This window comes from Taeniopygia guttata, chromosome 2 (assembly GCF_048771995.1).
Source record: "Taeniopygia guttata chromosome 2, bTaeGut7.mat, whole genome shotgun sequence".
NCBI lineage: Eukaryota > Metazoa > Chordata > Aves > Passeriformes > Estrildidae > Taeniopygia > Taeniopygia guttata.
Window position 1 is genome coordinate 143,711,276 of NC_133026.1, and position 18,692 is coordinate 143,729,967.

Sequence of the window (18,692 nt, forward strand, 5' to 3'; positions counted from 1 at the left end):
TCTTCATGGAAAACTTGAATGAAGTTATATTGTTTGAGAATATTGTAGCACATAAGTGTCTGTGACTTGCCAGTCATAGAAACTAGTAATCAAGGGAGCTTGTAGTCTTAGGACGCCTTAATTAATTTTTTAACAAATAAAGTTGTCTTATTTCTATTTGCAGTTTTGCTTCCAGTAGCTCTGCTTTTCCTAGACACAATGTTTCTAAACCAATAGGGTTGACCTTTTCCCTTCTCTGTTTCTACAAGCAGAGGAATTCCTTGAAAACATTTGTTGAAGATTGGAAAAACATCCTGTAATCTGGGCCTTGTTCACAGGATCCTGTTAAAGTGGCAGAAGCAAGCCTTGTGTTTAAGGGTTGCATTTTCTGTTCCAGAACTGTCAGACTAGACCATGAACTGAAGTTGTTTATATGTGTGGAGAGGGTAAATTGTGAGCCAAGGGTAACATTTACTCCCAGATACCTTTTTACAGCAACAATCAAATCACAAGATTGGATTGTTCAAGAGAAATATGGAATTAGTTGGTGTTTCCTAACAAAATTTCTTCTGTTGCATAAAAATCACAGCCTCAGTGTATTTTGCCTTTTTTTGAAAGACATAGTAAAAAAAGAAAAGTTTAATTTTTATGGAAGCTGTTTCTCAAAGAGTTACTCTAATCAACTTCTTCCTTTCCTTTCTGTAGTTTTAGAAAGCTGGCTTGATTTCACTGGAGAACTGGAACCACCAGATCCTCTGGCAAGATTGCCCCAGCTCAAGCGACGTATCAAACAGCTCTTAATCGACATGGGAAAAGTCCAGCAAATAGCAACGCTTTGCTCTGTATGACAAAAGGAAGAATAAAGAAGTAAAAATAGGTTCTTTACAATGAATTTTCTTATTAGCCACAAGACTGACAGGAAGACAGCAAAAAGCTGAGCATTTATCTGGTTCTTTGCTGATTACATTAATAGGCTGAAGCTTTAGAAAGAAAAGAGGAATTTTAGAGTCAGGAATCTGTATTATTGAAAATATGAATATTCAATGTCCAGGCTTCAAAATTATATATAATATCCTGAGAAATGATGATTTCTCAGGATTTTAACATGTTGAACAATGAATCTCCAGATACAAGAAAATTTTACAAAAAAAAGCTCTTAGAAGAGCAGTGCTATTATTTTGAAACCCTTGACACACATCTCTAAATTAGCAGAATTCAGCTGACTAAAAATGCAATCCTCTTATCTTGCTAGGCAAAGATAGATACAGAGAGAGCTGTATCTTCTCTACAAGGAAGGTTTTTAGATTATTTCTTTCTCTTATGAGTGTTCAGGAAAGCAAACATACTAGCTTTGATTTTTGAAAAAATTTACTTGTCATGGTCTCTCTTTTAAAGTATTTTTTTAAGTAGAAAACCCTAGAACAGCACCCCTAGGCTTCTTTAAAACAGAAGTGGAAAATAGTGGTCAGATGTGCCAAATAATATTGAAATCACTGGGATGAGAGTTTAATTATGACTTAGGCGAAGGTTTTTTCCAACTCAGTGCCAGCAGTCCATCCAAAAATTTATCTAGTTTATATTTTTTTATGTTCCATAGCAGTTCAGAAATCAAGGTACAATTTTTGTCCTGGGTAGCTATTCTGATGTTGGCCCTCTGAAAACTTCACCATCCTCAGTGGGGATGAGGAATGACAAGAGCAGCAAAACTGTCTGTGGCTGTGGAAATTCTAAACCATTAGAGGCAAAAATCACAAGATACCTTATCCAAGTTGTTTTATAAAAATTTTCAGCTTCATTGAATGAAATGTCTTGAAACCAAAGGCAACCTACTTGCTCCGTTAGCTCTTGCTGGATTTTGAGCCCAGGACTTTTCCTGTGCTGATAAGTTGCCGCTGTACCCAGTGCTACATCCGTGTCTCTGTGTGTATGTATATGTGTCTAGCTACATGTACATATATACATACCATACACATTTCTATCTACACATGTCTAGTTTTGTTACCACAGACTACAAGAACTGGTGGTTCATATTACCTTTTAACAAGCAGTTTCTAAAATTGAAAATAATGTATGTACAGGTTTTGAAATTTGTAAAATATGACTGTTAAAAGGAGGCTATTTAACTGAGGACATTAAGATACTTGAACATTTTATGCCTCATGTCTGTTTATCAGTTCTAGTTATCTGTATAAATGCATTTTAGAACCGATAGACAGTAAACTTGAATTTACCTTTTGATAAGAGTACAAGCCACTGTACATTCAAAAATTATTTAAATTTGCAAACACACTGTTCTATATGTAAGGTACTGTATGTAAAACTGTTTATTAAAACTATTCTGCATACTCTACATTTTCCACTTTTCTTCCCAATCTACATACAAATGTTAAAAAGAAGTGATTGTTATTATGTACAGACCATCAAAAAATCTTGGAATGCCTTTTAAGGATGCATACAACTGAAAAACGTGCCAAAGATGGAATATCTGGGAAAGACTTTGCAACCAGTGCATTGAACTTTCATGATAAAACCATTATTGAGAAAGAAAGCAGCGTGGCTGGTTCATTGCTAAAGTAAACCTACCCTGACCTTTCCTCTCTGTCTGTCATACCTGAAGTGAGTTATCACTCCTGATGGCCAAAGCAAAATGTAAACCCCTGTTACAGAGCAGTTGCTACTTAAAAAGTCTTCCCACATCAAGCTTGTAGGAGACATCACAGAGCTGCATGATAACATGGAATAATGGAATGATTGGCAACTCCATAATGGCGAAAGAACACTAGAGCTGTGGAGTTGTTGACATTTTATAGCAACTGTTAATAAATACTGTGTTATATTGATGATGCTTAAAGAACTGCTTCAAACATGAATAGTTGAGTGACCTACTTGCTTTTGGATATGTGAGACGTTTTTATAGACTATTCACTTGCTGCATATCCTTGAATGTGGTACTGTGGGTACTGTACAAGAGAAGTGTAAATCCAGATTACTTTGAAACAAAGTGGAGTGTATTTACAGAATTTATGCAGCATACACTGTAGCAATATTATGCAATGTGTGTGCATGTATGTGATGTAATATAATTGTAAATGTTACTGAAGGTGGAGGTGGACTTGGAAAGTTCAGGGGGGGAGGACAGAGGTTTTATTCTTACTACAGAGATGGAGGAATGGTATCCTGAAGAGGAAATCCTAAGGTCAAAGTTGAAGTTGCTCTTGCAGCTTTAATGTGTCTTCTGTTTGTATGTGTAATAGCCTCTTAATTTACACAAATATGTAATTTTACTCCTCAAGATCCTGCCTTGTTCAGGATGGACTGTGCTTACAAAAACAATCTGTTCAGTATTTTTTTTTTATGTTCATTGTGTAGTCGTGTATTATAAAAATTCCTGCAATCATTCATATCTTCTAAGAAATACAATCTCGGTGTCCGTACGGACCGTGCTATGTATGATGCATCGTGTCCTGCTCCAATGTTTTACAAACTTGTCTGAGTTTGCTTTCTCAAGTCGTGGTGCTGGTCTGTAACATGTGGACATTAGTTTTCTGACCCCAGTTTCTCAAGTATTCAAAGGTTTGGGATGCTTTTGAGGTTTTTCTTTTAAACACAAGTCAAGTGCCATAAAAATGCTAAGTGTTTTGCACAGAATGTAACTTACAGTTGATTGCTTTGCTCACGTGCCAGTCAACCCCAGTGTGATCTGGCTCTTACCAGTATTTCTTCCTAGTTGGCCTTATCAAGATAATCTTACTCCTCTAGGCATAATTTTCCATCTGTCTTCCTGCTTCCTCTAAATAAGCCAGGGATGTACACTCGGTCTATTTGCAACATAATTTATTGGGGTGTGAATTGTGACTGCATTGTTTGATGAACGGGACAGACCCTCTCTGAGGAAAAAATAGTATATGGCAATGTAAGGACTGTTTGATAGGTGTGCATAGAGAGGCATAATGTTTCAATATGCAGCCTTTTGTCACTGAATAGGAGTTCTAAATAGTAATAGACAAAGGGGAAATGCATTTACAAAAGCCTCTTGTGATTTCACAGAGCTAAGTGGCAAACTTTTGGAGCCTTTGAATGCCCAGCTTTTTGTCTGAGGCTTAGTTAGGGGTTTGCCTATTAGTTTTTTTAATGGTGGTATCAGGGTGATTTCATTTCAAAGTCTTCTCCTACTTGTGACCATACCAGAGGCATCTATGTCAGGAATTCTGTGTTTCAGTTGCAGAGATGGCAGGACAGCAGTACTGCAGTCACAAATGAAATGTGGTGTTGGTGCTGTGATCTGGCATGGCATGATGGGGCTGCCACGTTCTGGTTGCAAAATGGACATACTTCAGGTCATATCACAGGGAATGGGTTGGAAGATGCTTCCTGTTAATCCTTTTCTTGGGTAGCTGTAGGTTGAATAGTGCCCATATTTTGGATATTCTGGCCTTAGATGCAGAGATATTTTTCATCTGTGGAGTGGTTTACAGTGGTAGAAGCCTGTAATATTCTCTCAAATAGACAAAGAAGATGGGTTGCAATTTTCTGATAGATATCCTGTATTTGCTGGGTGGCAAAGAATTGAAACTATTCTTCCACAGATGCAGTAATTTTGTATGGCTGACAGCCACCTGTCTCTCTTAATTTTATCTCTGAGCTTCTATATGTGCTCATCTGTTCATTCTGCAGCTTGCATCTTTTTCCCCTTTCATTCTTCAGCTTTCTGCACTCTGGCTTCTCAGGTGCCTGGAGGGTGTCACACCTCTGTTCTCATGCCCAGTTCTTCCTGGCTGCTGTGGGAAGCAGTCATGGGGAAAGGCCGCTCTGGCTCTTCTGTCCACAGCCTCCAGAGTATCCTGGGACTTGTGTACAGTTGGGGTATGTGCACCATAATCAAAATCTCCAGGTGTTTTTGATGCCTTTCTTAAGTAAGCCTCTTCTGTCTTGTGCAATTGGTGATCTTCCTCTACTCCTATCTGGCTTCTAACTTAACTAGACTTGAATTAATATTATAGTAAAACCCCTCTGGCACTGTTGGGCTCCAGCTCCACTGTTGGTACTCCTTACCAAACTGAGGGTTGGGATACAAAGGAGTCATTGAAACATTAAAACAGTAAAATTATAAAAGTATTTGATGTTGTAAGCCACACTATTTTCCCTTTGTATTTAAAGGGAAGCTGTAACCATTTTTCTTTACTGGAACTCTAAAGGCACAAAACAGATCCTGAACTGAACTGGAGCTTGGTGTAGAAACAAGTGGAGGATGGGCAGGACTGCAGGCAGGGCCTTCCCAGCCAAAAGCAGTCAGGCTGCCTTGCCCTATTAGTAGCTCTGTGGAGGTGCTGATGTGTAAAGGGGGTGTGTGCAATGATGCCATTCATTTGCAAGCAGGATTGTTTAGAACACTGGAACTATAGGTATCTGCTCTACTGCTTAAAAATGTTTCAGTATATGCACCTTATTTTTGGAGTGCTTATTAAAGTCAGAGACTTAATCACTTTTGAAATACCCGTTGCTATTCTCACATTTTATTAGCTCACAATTTTTTTCTGTTATACTGATTGCATATGGCTTTAGGTGAGGATTTTGCAGAGGCTGTTTGAAATGCTTCAGTAATGGTTTCTATTATACTTTGTTATGTCCTGGGCACCGGGTGTGGGGGTCTGTCTTTAGCAATAAATATTATACACTATGTGTATATCTGTTTGTATATGGAAAACAAGTACAGAGCATGTAACGATGGTGAAAATACACTGCACCGAGTGCAGATTGTGCATTTGGCAGCCATTCTGCACCAGCCTGAACAACCCAAATGAAAAATTGGAGACCATGTGGAGAAAATGAACTAGCATGAAAAATCATTCAGGACAGAAGTTCCCTTCCCTTACTCTGTGGGTGGGATAACTAAAGCTAGTTCAATTGCTATTTGCTTCAAACAGCTGTCTTCCTTTCCTGAAAACTGGCCAAGCCTCCTGTGTTCAGCTGTAGCCACGTGCATCAGTGTATTGTCACTAAAGACTCTGAGAGAGGCAGCACTGCACTATGATTAAATCTTCTGTGAGAGAAGCAAAATACTTCCTTCTGTGATTTGTTTTTTATAATAGCAATAATGTTGACTGCATTCTAATACTCACAATAAAGGTCTGTTGAGATTGTTACGTGCCTGGGCTCCCTTTCCATGGACTTCTCTTCTGGTGAGCTAGTGAAAGCATTAGGGAATCTTCAGTTGCACTTTTAGCCTGTTTTCCTTAGGTTATGTGCAGTCATTGATACTCAGCTTTCTACATTGCAAAGCTTGAGGGAATCTTCAGTTGTGTTTTAGCCTGTAGGCAAATGATACAAGTAAATTATTCACAGTACTGAATTACTTAATGTATGTGACAAAGTAATTAGAAGATATTTCTGTTCTTGAACTGTTTTTGCATTTTAAGAGTTTCAGGGTTGGAATTTTGCAATGCACTCACTTTATTCTTTACAGTAAATGTCTTTCAACACTGTGTTCACAGTGATACCATCTCCTCTTGTGGGCAGACATGTGCCTTTGTACAATGTCATTACAAAGTAATTTTAACTTTTAGTCATTTATTTTAATATCATCCACAAGTTGTCCAGGACACTACTGTGGTAGAAAACAAATAAGCCAACAATGCTAAAGAAGTTCCTCTCTTAGACATCCTGTAGACAAGGGCACATGTGATAAGCAGCAGATGAATAAAATTGGACAGAATCTCAGTAAGTTACTGACATAGAAAATTTTTTTCATTCACAGAAATGTAGATACAATAATAAATAATGAATTTTAAAATTTTAATTCTGAAACATTTTAATCATTGTTGAAGGGACAGCCTCAAAGCAGGCTCTCAAAGTTGAGATACAAGACCAGATACAGGCTTGAAGCAACATAGTGAAACACTTTTTTGAATTAGCAGACTTTTTGAAGAAGAGGTTTCCTGAGTCAGACCAACTGTCTGGCCAGCCCAGAGTCTTGTCTGCAGCAGAAATAGGATGTCAGATCTGTACAAACATACTATGAAATATCTGTGCAAATTACCTTGTTTCTGAATGTGTCTTTCACTTCTGGCAATCTGAGGGTTCCTTTACCAAAATGTTGAGGTCCATTAGTTATATCAGTCACTTGTCAGAGATGGACTCATCAAGTTTAATCCATCTATTTCATTGGTAGCTTAGAGAATTCACAGCTTTGTTGTGTGGAAGGAGCTGTGTTTGTCCTTGAACTTCCTTTCTGACTCCACTGTCTCTGAACCATTGCCTTTAGTACAGAGAAGGTTAAATACTGCATTATTGAAAAGACGCAAAGCAGTTTTGTCTCACCAACACCAAGACTTTGGCACTCTTGCTGTCCTTCTGTGACTGGTGGTGACTTTTCTCACTGCCTCAGCTTTTTTTTTGTCAAATATTGAATTGATTCAAGTTGCAAATCCTGTGTTGTCTCTGTGTTTGCAGACCTGTCTCCTGCTTGGGGTTTCAAACCAATCTGCATCCCTGGTGTTGTGAGAATAAAATACCTCTTTTTCTACCTGGAATCACTGTGATACTATTGGATTGAGGAAAATTCTTTTATTTTCAATGAATAAGTAAAAAAAAAAAAAGGCATTTTATTTATCCTAAAAATGGTCAATTCCTGCAGGGATAAATGCAATTTTAAATATTGTTACATAGGCTTCTTTGGAGTCTTCTGTCACCAAAAGCACTTTTCCAAATGGTAAGTTGTAATTTAAAATTTGTCAAGTCCTGTGCCCACTTTTCTCATCTAGCCAAGTTTAGCATGGAAATGACTGAAAGTTCCCTATTGTTCTGTAAATTTGAAGAATATGTCACATATAAAGTGAATACACTGAAAAGTGCATTATCTTGGGCTGTCATCTTGTAGTTTTTTAAATTTTGCATCACATGAGGTCTTAATCAGAGATGATACAGATAAGGGCTTCACAAGGTCTTGGGAGGAAATGTGCTAAATGTAAACCTTACAAAAAAGGTTTTTTATGAAAAAAACCTTTAAAAAACCTTTTATGTAGCTTTCTTAAAATGTGTGGGAGCATTGTCCAACATTGGTGCTTTGACACAGAAAAGCAATTTATCATTTGAAATGAATGAACTGGTTGATGTAAGCATAATTTCACAATGTTTTCTTAACACTTTTGCTTCCATTTTGCTGCCTTATTTGGGAAGCTCCCTCCAGTTCTTTTTTTAAACTAAGGTTGACTTTTCAGGCTCAAATTTGATTGGGGTGAGAGTAACTTTTCTGTGGGTACAGGTGTCTGTGTATTTATATACATGACTCTTTTATCCCCGGGCTTTTCAATATGTAAAATTGCAGTTGCACAAACTGTCTCTTCTGCTAAGAAAGTGTATGCAAAACTGGAACAATGACTAAACTACTTTGAGGTTTGTGATTGCAGTGTATCATCCCACTGACCTTTATCTTTGTCCCAGTGGTTGTAGTCTTTAGTGTAGATTGAGTAGCTTTTACCAGTAGGTACAACAAAACAAAACACTCATTTCCAGCATTAGAGCAACGATTTTGAAGACATGATAGTTTTAAGGCTGCATTGGCCACAGAGACCTTTTCTACTTACTCTTGTTCTGTTCTTTGGTGAGCTAATTTAAGGTGCTACTCCATATTTTCCCAGGTGCTAAAAATAGAGGTCAATACCATTGTCCCTTCACTGAAGGTTATGCAAGGCTTTTCTTTGTATTTGACCAGCCATAAATAGACAAGTGCCTCTTTTTCCCTGATGAATGTGAATTCTACACAATGCTTTGTAAACAACTTTTTTTCTTTTTAATCCATGGGCTCTTGCATCCCCTTGAACATTCATGAACCAAGATGCCCACCTTGGTTTGACGCACATCTAGAAGTGGTTTGAGTGATGCCAACTGCCAAAATTCTTTTTCTCACTTAGTTTCTTAGTTTTTTAAGAGACTTTCAAGACTTGGCTGTTCTTCCCAACTTGAGTAGTTCATAGGTTGTTTTTTGAGTGTTTCTGGAGGAAATAAACATCATATTGGGACTCAGCAATACATAGACCTTCTGCTTCATAGAGTTTGTGCTTCTTTCTAATAATAATAGCTTCATACTTTCCTGTATGCCTTCCTCCATTTACCAGTCTTTTATAGCAAAGAATAAAGAAGGAAAGTGAATAGCAACCTTAATAAGCTCCTCTCACCATTTGCTGTGCAAGGAACCTCAATGACACTTTTCTAATAACTTCAGAACACTGGGCTAAATCAGTATCACACACAGACCCTCACACACGCTGGAGATGTATCTTTGGCTTGGACACATCACAGGACCTGCCAGCACCGAGCCTGCTGCCCCTGCAGAGCCTGTCTGTGGCACTGGGCTTGGCTCTCTCTTGTTGCTCTCCTGTGTGGGGCTTAGACACAAACCTGAGGCTCTTGAAGCAGCCTTGGGTCAGAAATATGGTCAAACTTTTCTTCTTTCCTGATTTAGCCAGGCTGGTGCTAATTCAGTTATTTAATCTGATTCTTTCACTCTTCATGGACGTTTCCCTACAAATACTGTGCTAATCCAGAAATTCAGTTTATTTCTGTGCCTGCTTGATCAGGGCTGTTACAGAATTTGTCATCTTTATGGCTCTTTATGCCTTTTTTTGGTGTGTCATCTAAGCTGGACACGTTCTTCATTTTTTCCTAGCTTGATCTTTCTGTAGACTGTTAACTTTGGAATTTACGTTCAAGCAACCTAGTTTGGACTTGAGCAGATACAATCCCACTCATTTTTAAAAGCCTAGTCATGCTAAAAGAAGCTTGTGCTGCTCTTGGAGATCATATTTACCATATCCATCAAACACTGTGGCATGGCAGTGGTCTACAGCCAGCACAGATGGATGCTTGGATCATTGCTGTCATGATCTTAGTCTGTGGGAGTGTATCAGCAGAGTTGTTTCTAAGGCTATCTAGTATCCATGAATCACAAACAGGAGTGCTGCTCTCACTTTTTCTTGAAATCGAGTTAAATCCAGCTTCAAAGATGTGCTGTTATTATTTAAGTAATGATTTGGGGCTTATTTATCCAATCACATTTGTTACAAGTGAGGGTGAGTTCTCATAATTCCTAGTGTAAGTAAGTGCTGACTCACAGTTACAAGAAGTGACCAATTAACAAGTGAAATTCCAGAACCAATGAAATATTTCTTGTATGTTTTATGTTGAGGATCTTGCATGTAATTAGTACCAAAAAGCTTAACTTAAGAAGCTTCATGGTCATATAGATCTTACACTCAGAGGATGAAGCCCAAGAAGTAAAGCTGTGCCTGTCAGATACTTGGCTGTGTTAAAGTGCATGGTGCAAGTGGGAGTGCAATCAAAAGATGGAATGTGATTGACTAATCCTCAATTCACTTTAGCCTGTGAAGTGCATCCATCCTGTTTTCCACTAGTAAAAACCACATTATGACTTATATTCACTCCTAATGTGCAGCACCCAGAGGTCTCACTCTGGTCTGTCCCTTAGCAGGCTCAGCCTGCTGGGAATACAAAAATGTGCAATTCCACTGGGTAGAACAAAGCCTGGCTTTGCCCTGGGGCAGGTGAGAGCCAGAGCTCTGCCCAGGGTCAGGCCAATATCCCCAATTTACTTGGAATAACTGAGTTCCCTGCCACCCACTGTGCCTGCAGCCAGTTGGCCCGGTTGTGCTCCCTGGAGCGGGGATGAGAGGAGCCAGGAGGGCAGTTCCAGCTGAAGGGGCCTCTTGCAGTTTGCTCAGGAGCATCATGTGCGTCACTCAGCCAATTCTGTGCCCAGCCAGCAGCACAGAAGTGAACCCATCCCCATGATGGGCACTATAAAAGGGCAGCAAAGGCCCTGTGGGGTGCACAGAGCTGCCTCAGGGACAGGAGGGGATGGGGCTCTCCCATTGCAAGATGGGCTCTGTCCCATTTTGCACCCTCTGTTGCTTTATTAGCATAGCAGCAGCCAATATATTTGGTAAGTGCACTTGTCCTTTTCCTTTGCCTGTGTCTAAGGGTGACTGATCTTTGTGCTGCTCTGTGTGTTGTCCTGATTAAGTATTATAACGATCTGGAATCTTGCACTCTGAAAATTTAGCAGGTTGTTGTGTACTGTGCAAACTAAGGCTGGGCTCCTGGTTGAATACTAAACTATCAGGATCTTTAGGTGGTCAGGCTTACCCGAGTTTGTACAGCTGAATTTTAGGTGGAAAAAACCTGTTTTCTCAAGGGCTGGAGAAGGAACACAGGTAAGAAAAGGTGCTGCTGCAGGGTTGTGAAGTTCCTCAATCACATCTTCTACTTGTAGGTGCCATTGTCTAATTTAGGCTTGAACCTAAAGATATCGGAGAGTGTGAGTGCTAGCTGAGCCCCCAGTTCTTTAGCCTGAGTTTGATAGTGCTGCACAATCAGTGATTTGAATCACTGAATTAATTAGTCATTTAACTCAGATGTCTTGGTAAACCCTCTCTAGCACTGTACATAGGGATCTCCACACATCCCAAAGCAGCTGATGTTTGAGGTGAAAATGGGGAGCTTTGCCTATGTGACATTGTCTGTAAATGACATCACCTGAAATTTTGCAATCTCATGAAAATTTTCACATGGCTTTAAGGGGACACAGTAAAAATTCAAGAAACAGATGTGATTGAGAAGCATTAGAAGCACAGGAACGGTCTGCAGCTGTAGAAGTTCCCTGAGTTGCAAATTATTTCAGGCTGAAAAGCATTCAGAATACTTGTGATGTATTTACACGACAGTGTGTGATCATGCTCAGACCAAATACTGGCTTAAGCAAACATTTGGACTAAATTGCTGTACCTGTAGATTTGTTTGCTGTATTTTTATACTAAAACTAATTATTTTAAACTAATCCGTGGTATTAAGAAGATTACATTCCTCAGATTTTGTCAGATTAACAAATCTGCTCTGTAAAAAAGAATTTATTGAATTTCATCATTCTACATTCTACATCTAAAAGAGCAGCTAGTGCAGCTTTGAATGATTAAAAATCTGCTAGGTGGTTTCAGTAGCTGATAATTTGCCCCACTGAAAACTGAGAGTGCTCCTAATATGAATCAGTCTGATGCTACTGCTAGAAATTGATTATTTTAAATCTTTTATGAGATTAAGAAGAAATACTCTCCTTTTGGTGAAATATCAAGTGACTTAACTTCAGGAAAGGATAATTACTCAGAAAATTTAATAGTGGTGTGTATGGCTATGCAAAGGGCTCTTTTGTGACCATAGGCACTACTAAGTAAAGAACCCAAACTACTAGAAAATTATAGCCAGGTCAGTACAGAACAGAGCTGAGACTAACTAAACACAGGCCTGGGAAAGGGTTTCATGATCATCTCCATCATGGGCTCATCCTGTAGCTGGCAGAGCAGCAGGTTTGTTCAGTACCTCCCTGTGCTGTCCCACACAGAATGCACAGAAACAAGGGGAAAACATCCAGGGAGAACCTCTGAAACTGTTCAGCTGCAGCACTGGCATTAACAGGGCTCTGATAAGAATGGGTTTGTGGTGAGACCCCCCTTAGGTGTTTATCTCCTTGCTGTTTTCAGAGTATCAGACCGACTCCCAGCCGTTGCGTCCGTGTGAGCTTCAGAGGGAAGAGGCTTTTGCAGCAGGAGAAGCCTACGTTCCTCAGTGCACAGAGGATGGCCAGTTCAGGTAATTCATCCCTGCTATTCATGTGCTGCATATGATGTGACCTTTCATTGCTAATGAAAGTTTTAGCCTGTCTTGAAGAGCCACTGTATCAAAGGACTGGAGGATGACTGGTGCAGGAGACTTGAAGGGACTTCACTGAGCCATGTTGCAGATCCGACCTCTTTCAGATGAATTCCCTGTTATGGGAAGTAATCTCTGAGTTAAGAGGTCTGAGATTAACAGGCTAACCTTGGCAGCATTATTTGCATGTCAAATACTTGGTGCAGTTTGCAGTGTAATCTTCCTACACATGCTCATAGGTGAATGTGTGTGCCAGGTGGCACAACTCAGCCAAGAGACTGAGAATTTATCCACCCTGGTCAGTGGCACAGTCAGGTTTCCTTCTAAAGGCAGTGAAGGAACTAAAAAGCACACAGAGAAGAGTGATTTAAAGAGCAGCATGTTGCTTTAAGGTGCAATAAGCTAACAAGTTAAAACTGAAGCTGAGTACAGATTGTAATTTCTCTATTATCTTTTTATTGCCTCTGGTGGCAGCTGTGACCATTCTAGATTTGACCTTGAAACTGTCTCAAAGTGTTTGGTGGATTTCAGATAATGAGAATTAGGGTTCTGTCCAACTTGCTTGCTTCCTCAATGACTTCAATTCACATATCTGCAATTCCTGAAGAGTTCAGAGAATTACTAGAATTAAGGGTTCCCACTGATCAGAGTCACCAGAAATGCAGCTCTTTCCAGTGCCATTATTTGTGATTTTGAAGTATTTGATGTGGTTTGGTTTGGTTTGCTTTATAGCTTTTTTTATGTCTCACTGAGGACTGTACACACACAAAATAAAATGCTACTTGTGATCTTCTTCAGGACAGTCCAGTGCAGTAGGAATGGTCTTTCCTGTTGGTGTGTAGATGAGAATGGTGTTGAGGTTCCTGGCAGCAAACAGAATGGATATCCCATATCTTGTAAGTAAAAAGTTTCTATCTTTGCTCAAATTGAGTAAAGAACCATTTAAATCTGCATTTGAACTGCTGAAATCAAGAAATGGTTAGCCCCAGACTTCGATGGACTCTAATTTGTGGTAATTTGCTATGTCTGTCTATTGGAAGCTCTGGAGTTTCTTCAAGACTTATCATAGAAACCTGATGCACCTGGATGTTTGTATTTATGAAGGTCCCAGTAAGACAAATTGTGAATGAAAGATTGATTTAGTGTAATGGCTTTTGAGTTGGAGAACTTCAACCCCATCTGTGGTGGACTTCTCTATACCAATTTTCATAACCTAAGTCCATCAATGTCGTCATGCCGCCTGTGTGGCAGACTTAGAACTTGTAATTCTGAGAACTCTCAGATGTTGCCTCAAGAAATTATTCAGTGCCCAACAAGAACCTTTGTCTAACAGTGCCTCTCTCTGATACTCCAGGCTTGTCCTTTTGCCAGCTGCAAAGGCAGAGGATCTTGGTGAGCCGATACATCAACAGCAGCAGCATCTCCTACATCCCTCAGTGCCTGGATTCAGGGGCTTTCGATGAGGTGCAGTGTGACATGGAGCTGGGGCAGTGCTGGTGTGTCGATCCAGAGGGAATGGAGATTTATGGCACCAGACAAAGAGGAAAGCCAGCACAATGTAAGTGATATTCAACAAAATTATGGGGTTTGTGGGTTTGAAAGGCTTGGTGTGAATAGGGACCAATAAGATTATTGAGTCCAATTCCCCACTCTTCATAAAAACAAGATGATTACCTCAGTGTCCCTGCTCAATGTAACCCCCTTTTAAACAAGAGTGTGACCATTCAGCTGTCTGGAGGAAATTAACACACAAATAAACATTGCCTCTTTTCTCATTAGGTCCAGGGAACTGCGAGATCCGAGATCGTCGCATCCTGCACGGGTTTGGGGAGAAGAGCCCACCACAGTGCTCAGCAGATGGAGAGTTCCTGCCTGTCCAGTGCAAGTTTGTCAACACAACAGACATGAGTGTTTTTGATCTTGTTCATAGTTACAATAGGTAAGAGCTCAAGCTTCTAAATCAGGAATTCAATCCTGCATACCCCTTCAAGGCACCATCTGACTGATTTTTTGTGATTTTTTGCTACATGGAGCTCTTATTCTGTAAATGCACATTATTATACTTTCTGTTAAAGAATGGACCAAGCAGAAAAACCTTTTTCTTATGAATTAAATCTGCCTGTTTAAAAAAAAAAAATACATTCTATTCCTACAGTCTAATTGGTGTGTCCACACACGACTGGATACCACATTGTGATATGTAGTTGGAAAAGTAGCCAGGGCTACTTTTGAGACAGATGGACAACAGCAAATGAGATAAATGCAAAAGGAACAGAAGAATTTGGATGTGTATATGAGGTAGGAAAGACAATTCTATATGGGAGATGAAAGCAGATGGACAAGTGATAACATGCAAGGATGAAGTTCCATCTGATGATGAGAACCTCTTACCTGCCTAAATATTAGGCAGCACCAGGGCTGCTCACATGGGTGAAACAGCAAAGGATGAAGAGCTGTGCTGGTGCACACCTGGCTCCAGGTGTTTGCAGAGGGTTGGGGAATGCCTCAGAACACTGGATCAAATCCTTGTCTGTGGGGGCAGGAAGCAGTTGTCCTGTGGAGGAGCTGGGAATTAATACTGTGATGGAGATAGAGGGATGGGCAAGGGGAGCTGATGGGAGAGGAATTTGTTTTGGTGCAGATGTTCAGACTCTCCTGAGAAACCTTTCAGTGTCTCCTGAAGTGCCACTGACTTGGCACCTCAGTCAGCACCAGTTTCCCTGGTGGAGGGCAGAGCACTAAACATAACATCTCATTGTGACTTGGCTCTGTAGCAGCAAAGATGTTTTATTGTAAATGTCAGTTTTTGCTGTGTCTGAATGCACAGTGCAAATTTGTCAGAGCTTCAGGAGAGGTTATTTTGGTGAGAGCAAAATAATCTGGCTCTTTTGTTTGTTGGTCTGTGGAATGTTGAAATGCTAAAAAGCAATTATAGTGGAGAAATCAATGCTTTAAATTGACTTGTTTTTCCTCCCACTGGGAGATTTGCCTGCAAAGACCTGCAAAATTGGATTTATTTTCTGTCCATGTCATGTAATTAATCACAGCAGGATCATTTCAGTCCCAGCTGTCTACCTTCTAATTATGGCATTGGCTTAACCTTTGCCATCATATCTGAGTATTGCAGGTAATTAACATATTTATTTTCACACTACTCCTGCCTGAAACGTTATTATTCCTTCCCCAAACCAGGGCAGAATGTGGAGTTGAAGGGATGAGTTCCACAGCAAAGGACTGTAGTTGAACAGGGATTTTAACCCATATTTTATGTTCATATGAAACCAGTGGAGGAACTTGCTTTGGCTCCCTAGAGTGATTTTTTGAAATCTAGACATGTCATCCTATAAGCCAAATAGTTTCCCTAGACCTGCACAAATATTCCAGAATAAGCCAGTATGTTAAACCACCTCCCTCAAACAAACAAATGGGGAAACTCAGAAGTTTAGAGCTGAGACTTTCCCAAACAGAAGACTTCAAAAAATAAAGGTGAGCCCAAATTTCCTGCCTCGTCTGGTGAGCTTGGCTGCTGTTACTTTTTCTGTATGGATTGTGTCCAGGTCCTGCCTGGAAAGGCAGATATGTAGAACACCCTGTAGCAGATTGATGGGAATTATCAAAAAATCAATAGCCAAGGAAGATTTTTTTTACTTTCTTGCTATATCAATAGTAAGTTGTCTTTGCTAGAAGCCAAGAGCAGAGACTCATATTTTGAAGGCCAACAGCTTCACATTTATTTATTTTCCTGTATTTTTGTGTGTGAGCATTCTTGTTGAAACACATAGAGACACTATAAATTTATCCATAACTTAGGCGTAGTCACAGTTGGTCTTGACCAACTCTGAAAAATGAGGAATTCTATGTTAATGCTACTCGTCTTGATGGCTGTGTTTAAAGAGTCTGAGATAATAACAGAATTGTGTTCTTGTGGTAAGAATTGGTTTTTCCACATAAGGTGAGAAAAGTTTTGCCCTCTTGTTTCTGTGGGCCTAATTTATATCTGTAATTTATTTAGCTTTACTCTCAACTTGGAGCAAAAATAACCAGAATGACAAGATCTGCCCCATATAAAATAGTGTGCGTGACTTCTTAATGTTGAAAATGAAAGGAAGCAGGATGCAAGAGATTTTCCACTGACTCCTGTTTCACTCAGATAGAGGAGGAGATGCTGAGGTGATGAGCAGTGCAGAAAAAAAGATCATATTCCTGACTGGGCAGTGGACAGTGCATGGTAATCCAGGGCAGCTGAAAGGTCTTAAAATACCCCAAGCTGTTTATGCCCATGTGCACACTGAAGACTATATATGCTATTTATGTGTTTATACCTTAAATGGTATTGTTTTCATGCTGGCAGAAGTCCCTCTGTGCTCTGAAGTGTGCCATTTTGATCTCTCCCAGCATGCCAGCGTCAGCAGTGGAGAAGGATTTGACAATCCAAAGTGGAGGGAGTTAGTGACTTTTAATTTGAAGATGTGGAAGGGTGCCAGAGCAAAGGAGCATTACACAGGAATGTACAAATTCTGAGACAGGAGCACTGCTGGGTTATGCTGGGACAACCCTGAAGTTACAGCCCCTTCTTTAGACAGAGGTGCTGTTGCTTTGGGCATTCCCAAGGCTGTGCTTTGTTGTCCTGTGGAAGCAGTAACATCTTCAGCTCTCCTGACAGGAGGTGGTGGAGCTCTCAGGAGTCACCTTCCTATGAAGACAGTCTGAGAGAGTCCACCCTGGAGAAGAGAAGGCTCTTGAGGGATTTTATAGCACTTTCCAGTACCTAAAGGGGGCTACAGGAGAGGTGGAGAAGGACTTTTAACAAATGCAGTAGTGTTAGAACAAAGGGGAGTGTCTTTGGACTGAAAGAGGGTAGGTTTAGATTTAGATTTAGATTTTAGAAATTCTTTCCTGTGAGAGTGCTGAGGCACTGGCACAGCTTACCTACAGGAAATGTGGATGCCCCATCCTTACAAATGTTGGAAGCCAAGGCTGAATGGGATCCTGAGCAACTTGGTCTAGTGGAAGCAGCCCCCACCCATGGCAGGGGTGTTGGAACTAGAGTCTTTAAGGTTCCTTCCAACTCAGAATATTCTATGATTCAGGCAAAGTCTTGGAGGTGGCAGACGCCCCCTGCTCTACTCTGGCTCTGAGCCAGACAAGCATTTCAGTGCTGTTCTCAGGCTACTTGTTCTAGAGCATTCCTGAGGCTGCTGGGGTGCAGCACTGAATTGAGCCTGGTCACAGTGTTGCCTTTATAAAAGACAACGGCGACCTGGTTACAAGAAGACAGCACGGCAGCCCGGCTTCACCCGGGCTACTCGGACTAACGACACACGCTGGCACCAATTTGGTGGACGGTCGAAAGTGTTTATTATCTTATCTCATGGGTTTAAATAGGTTTAGGGGTCTTTGCTACGTCAGAGGGGGGCTGGGGGTTTCAGGGACAGTGGGTAGTGGAAATTTACCAGAACAGGTGTGGCTACATTCTTCTGGGACTCTTGGGGTTAACTAGATAAGTGGGGAAGAGAGAGGGGGGAAGGGGTCTGTCTTTCCGTGACATCCCGGTGATTTTCCGCTCCGCCTGTCCCTATCTACCACATCTCCCCCCTCCTTATCACATACAAAATGAGGTAGTTGTAGATAGAGGCATTGGAGTGAGGTACAGACTTGTAACTTGTTAAGGAAAGGGTGGTTTAGTAGATCAGGGTAGATTTTTTAAGGCAGGTGCTGAAGGCTTTAGCTACTGACTGTGTTTGCAGTTTTTGGTTTATAGCATTTGTTGGTGGCCTATGAACAGAATGTTTGCCCTTTCCAGACGGGCTTGAACAAACGAGACTAGTTTGTTCAGCAGGCATGGTCCTATGGTAATAGCCAAAAGCAGTATTGCCAGTGGACCTACCAGGGCGGAAATTAAAGTGGTGAGCCAAGGTGATTGATTGAACCAGGATTCAAACCAGCTCTGCTGGGTCTCCCTGTCTCTCTTTCTCTGAGCCAGTCTGTCTCGGAGT

The 18,692-nt window shown here is 40.5% G+C and overlaps 2 protein-coding genes across 12 annotated transcripts in view; both read left to right on the top strand.

Moving 5' to 3' along the window:
* The window catches only part of PHF20L1 (PHD finger protein 20 like 1), a 56,704-nt gene extending 50,582 nt beyond the window's left edge, over nucleotides 1–6,122 (top strand). For all 11 annotated transcript variants that reach the window (XM_030266724.4, XM_072925022.1, XM_041714077.2 and 8 more), the window contains one exon: nucleotides 685–6,122. In XM_030266724.4, the coding sequence (XP_030122584.4) occupies nucleotides 685–827 (143 nt within the window). In that variant the 3' untranslated portion in view covers nucleotides 828–6,122. The remainder of the gene's footprint in view (nucleotides 1–684) is intronic.
* Nucleotides 6,123–6,261: 139 nt separating this feature from the next.
* Nucleotides 6,262–18,692, top strand: part of TG (thyroglobulin) — a 154,895-nt gene continuing 142,464 nt past the window's right edge. The window contains exons 1-5 of the mRNA XM_072925025.1: nucleotides 6,262–10,936; nucleotides 12,528–12,636; nucleotides 13,495–13,592; nucleotides 14,051–14,254; nucleotides 14,476–14,635. Of these exons, the coding sequence (XP_072781126.1) occupies nucleotides 10,852–10,936; nucleotides 12,528–12,636; nucleotides 13,495–13,592; nucleotides 14,051–14,254; nucleotides 14,476–14,635 (656 nt within the window). The 5' untranslated portion in view covers nucleotides 6,262–10,851. The remainder of the gene's footprint in view (nucleotides 10,937–12,527; nucleotides 12,637–13,494; nucleotides 13,593–14,050; nucleotides 14,255–14,475; nucleotides 14,636–18,692) is intronic.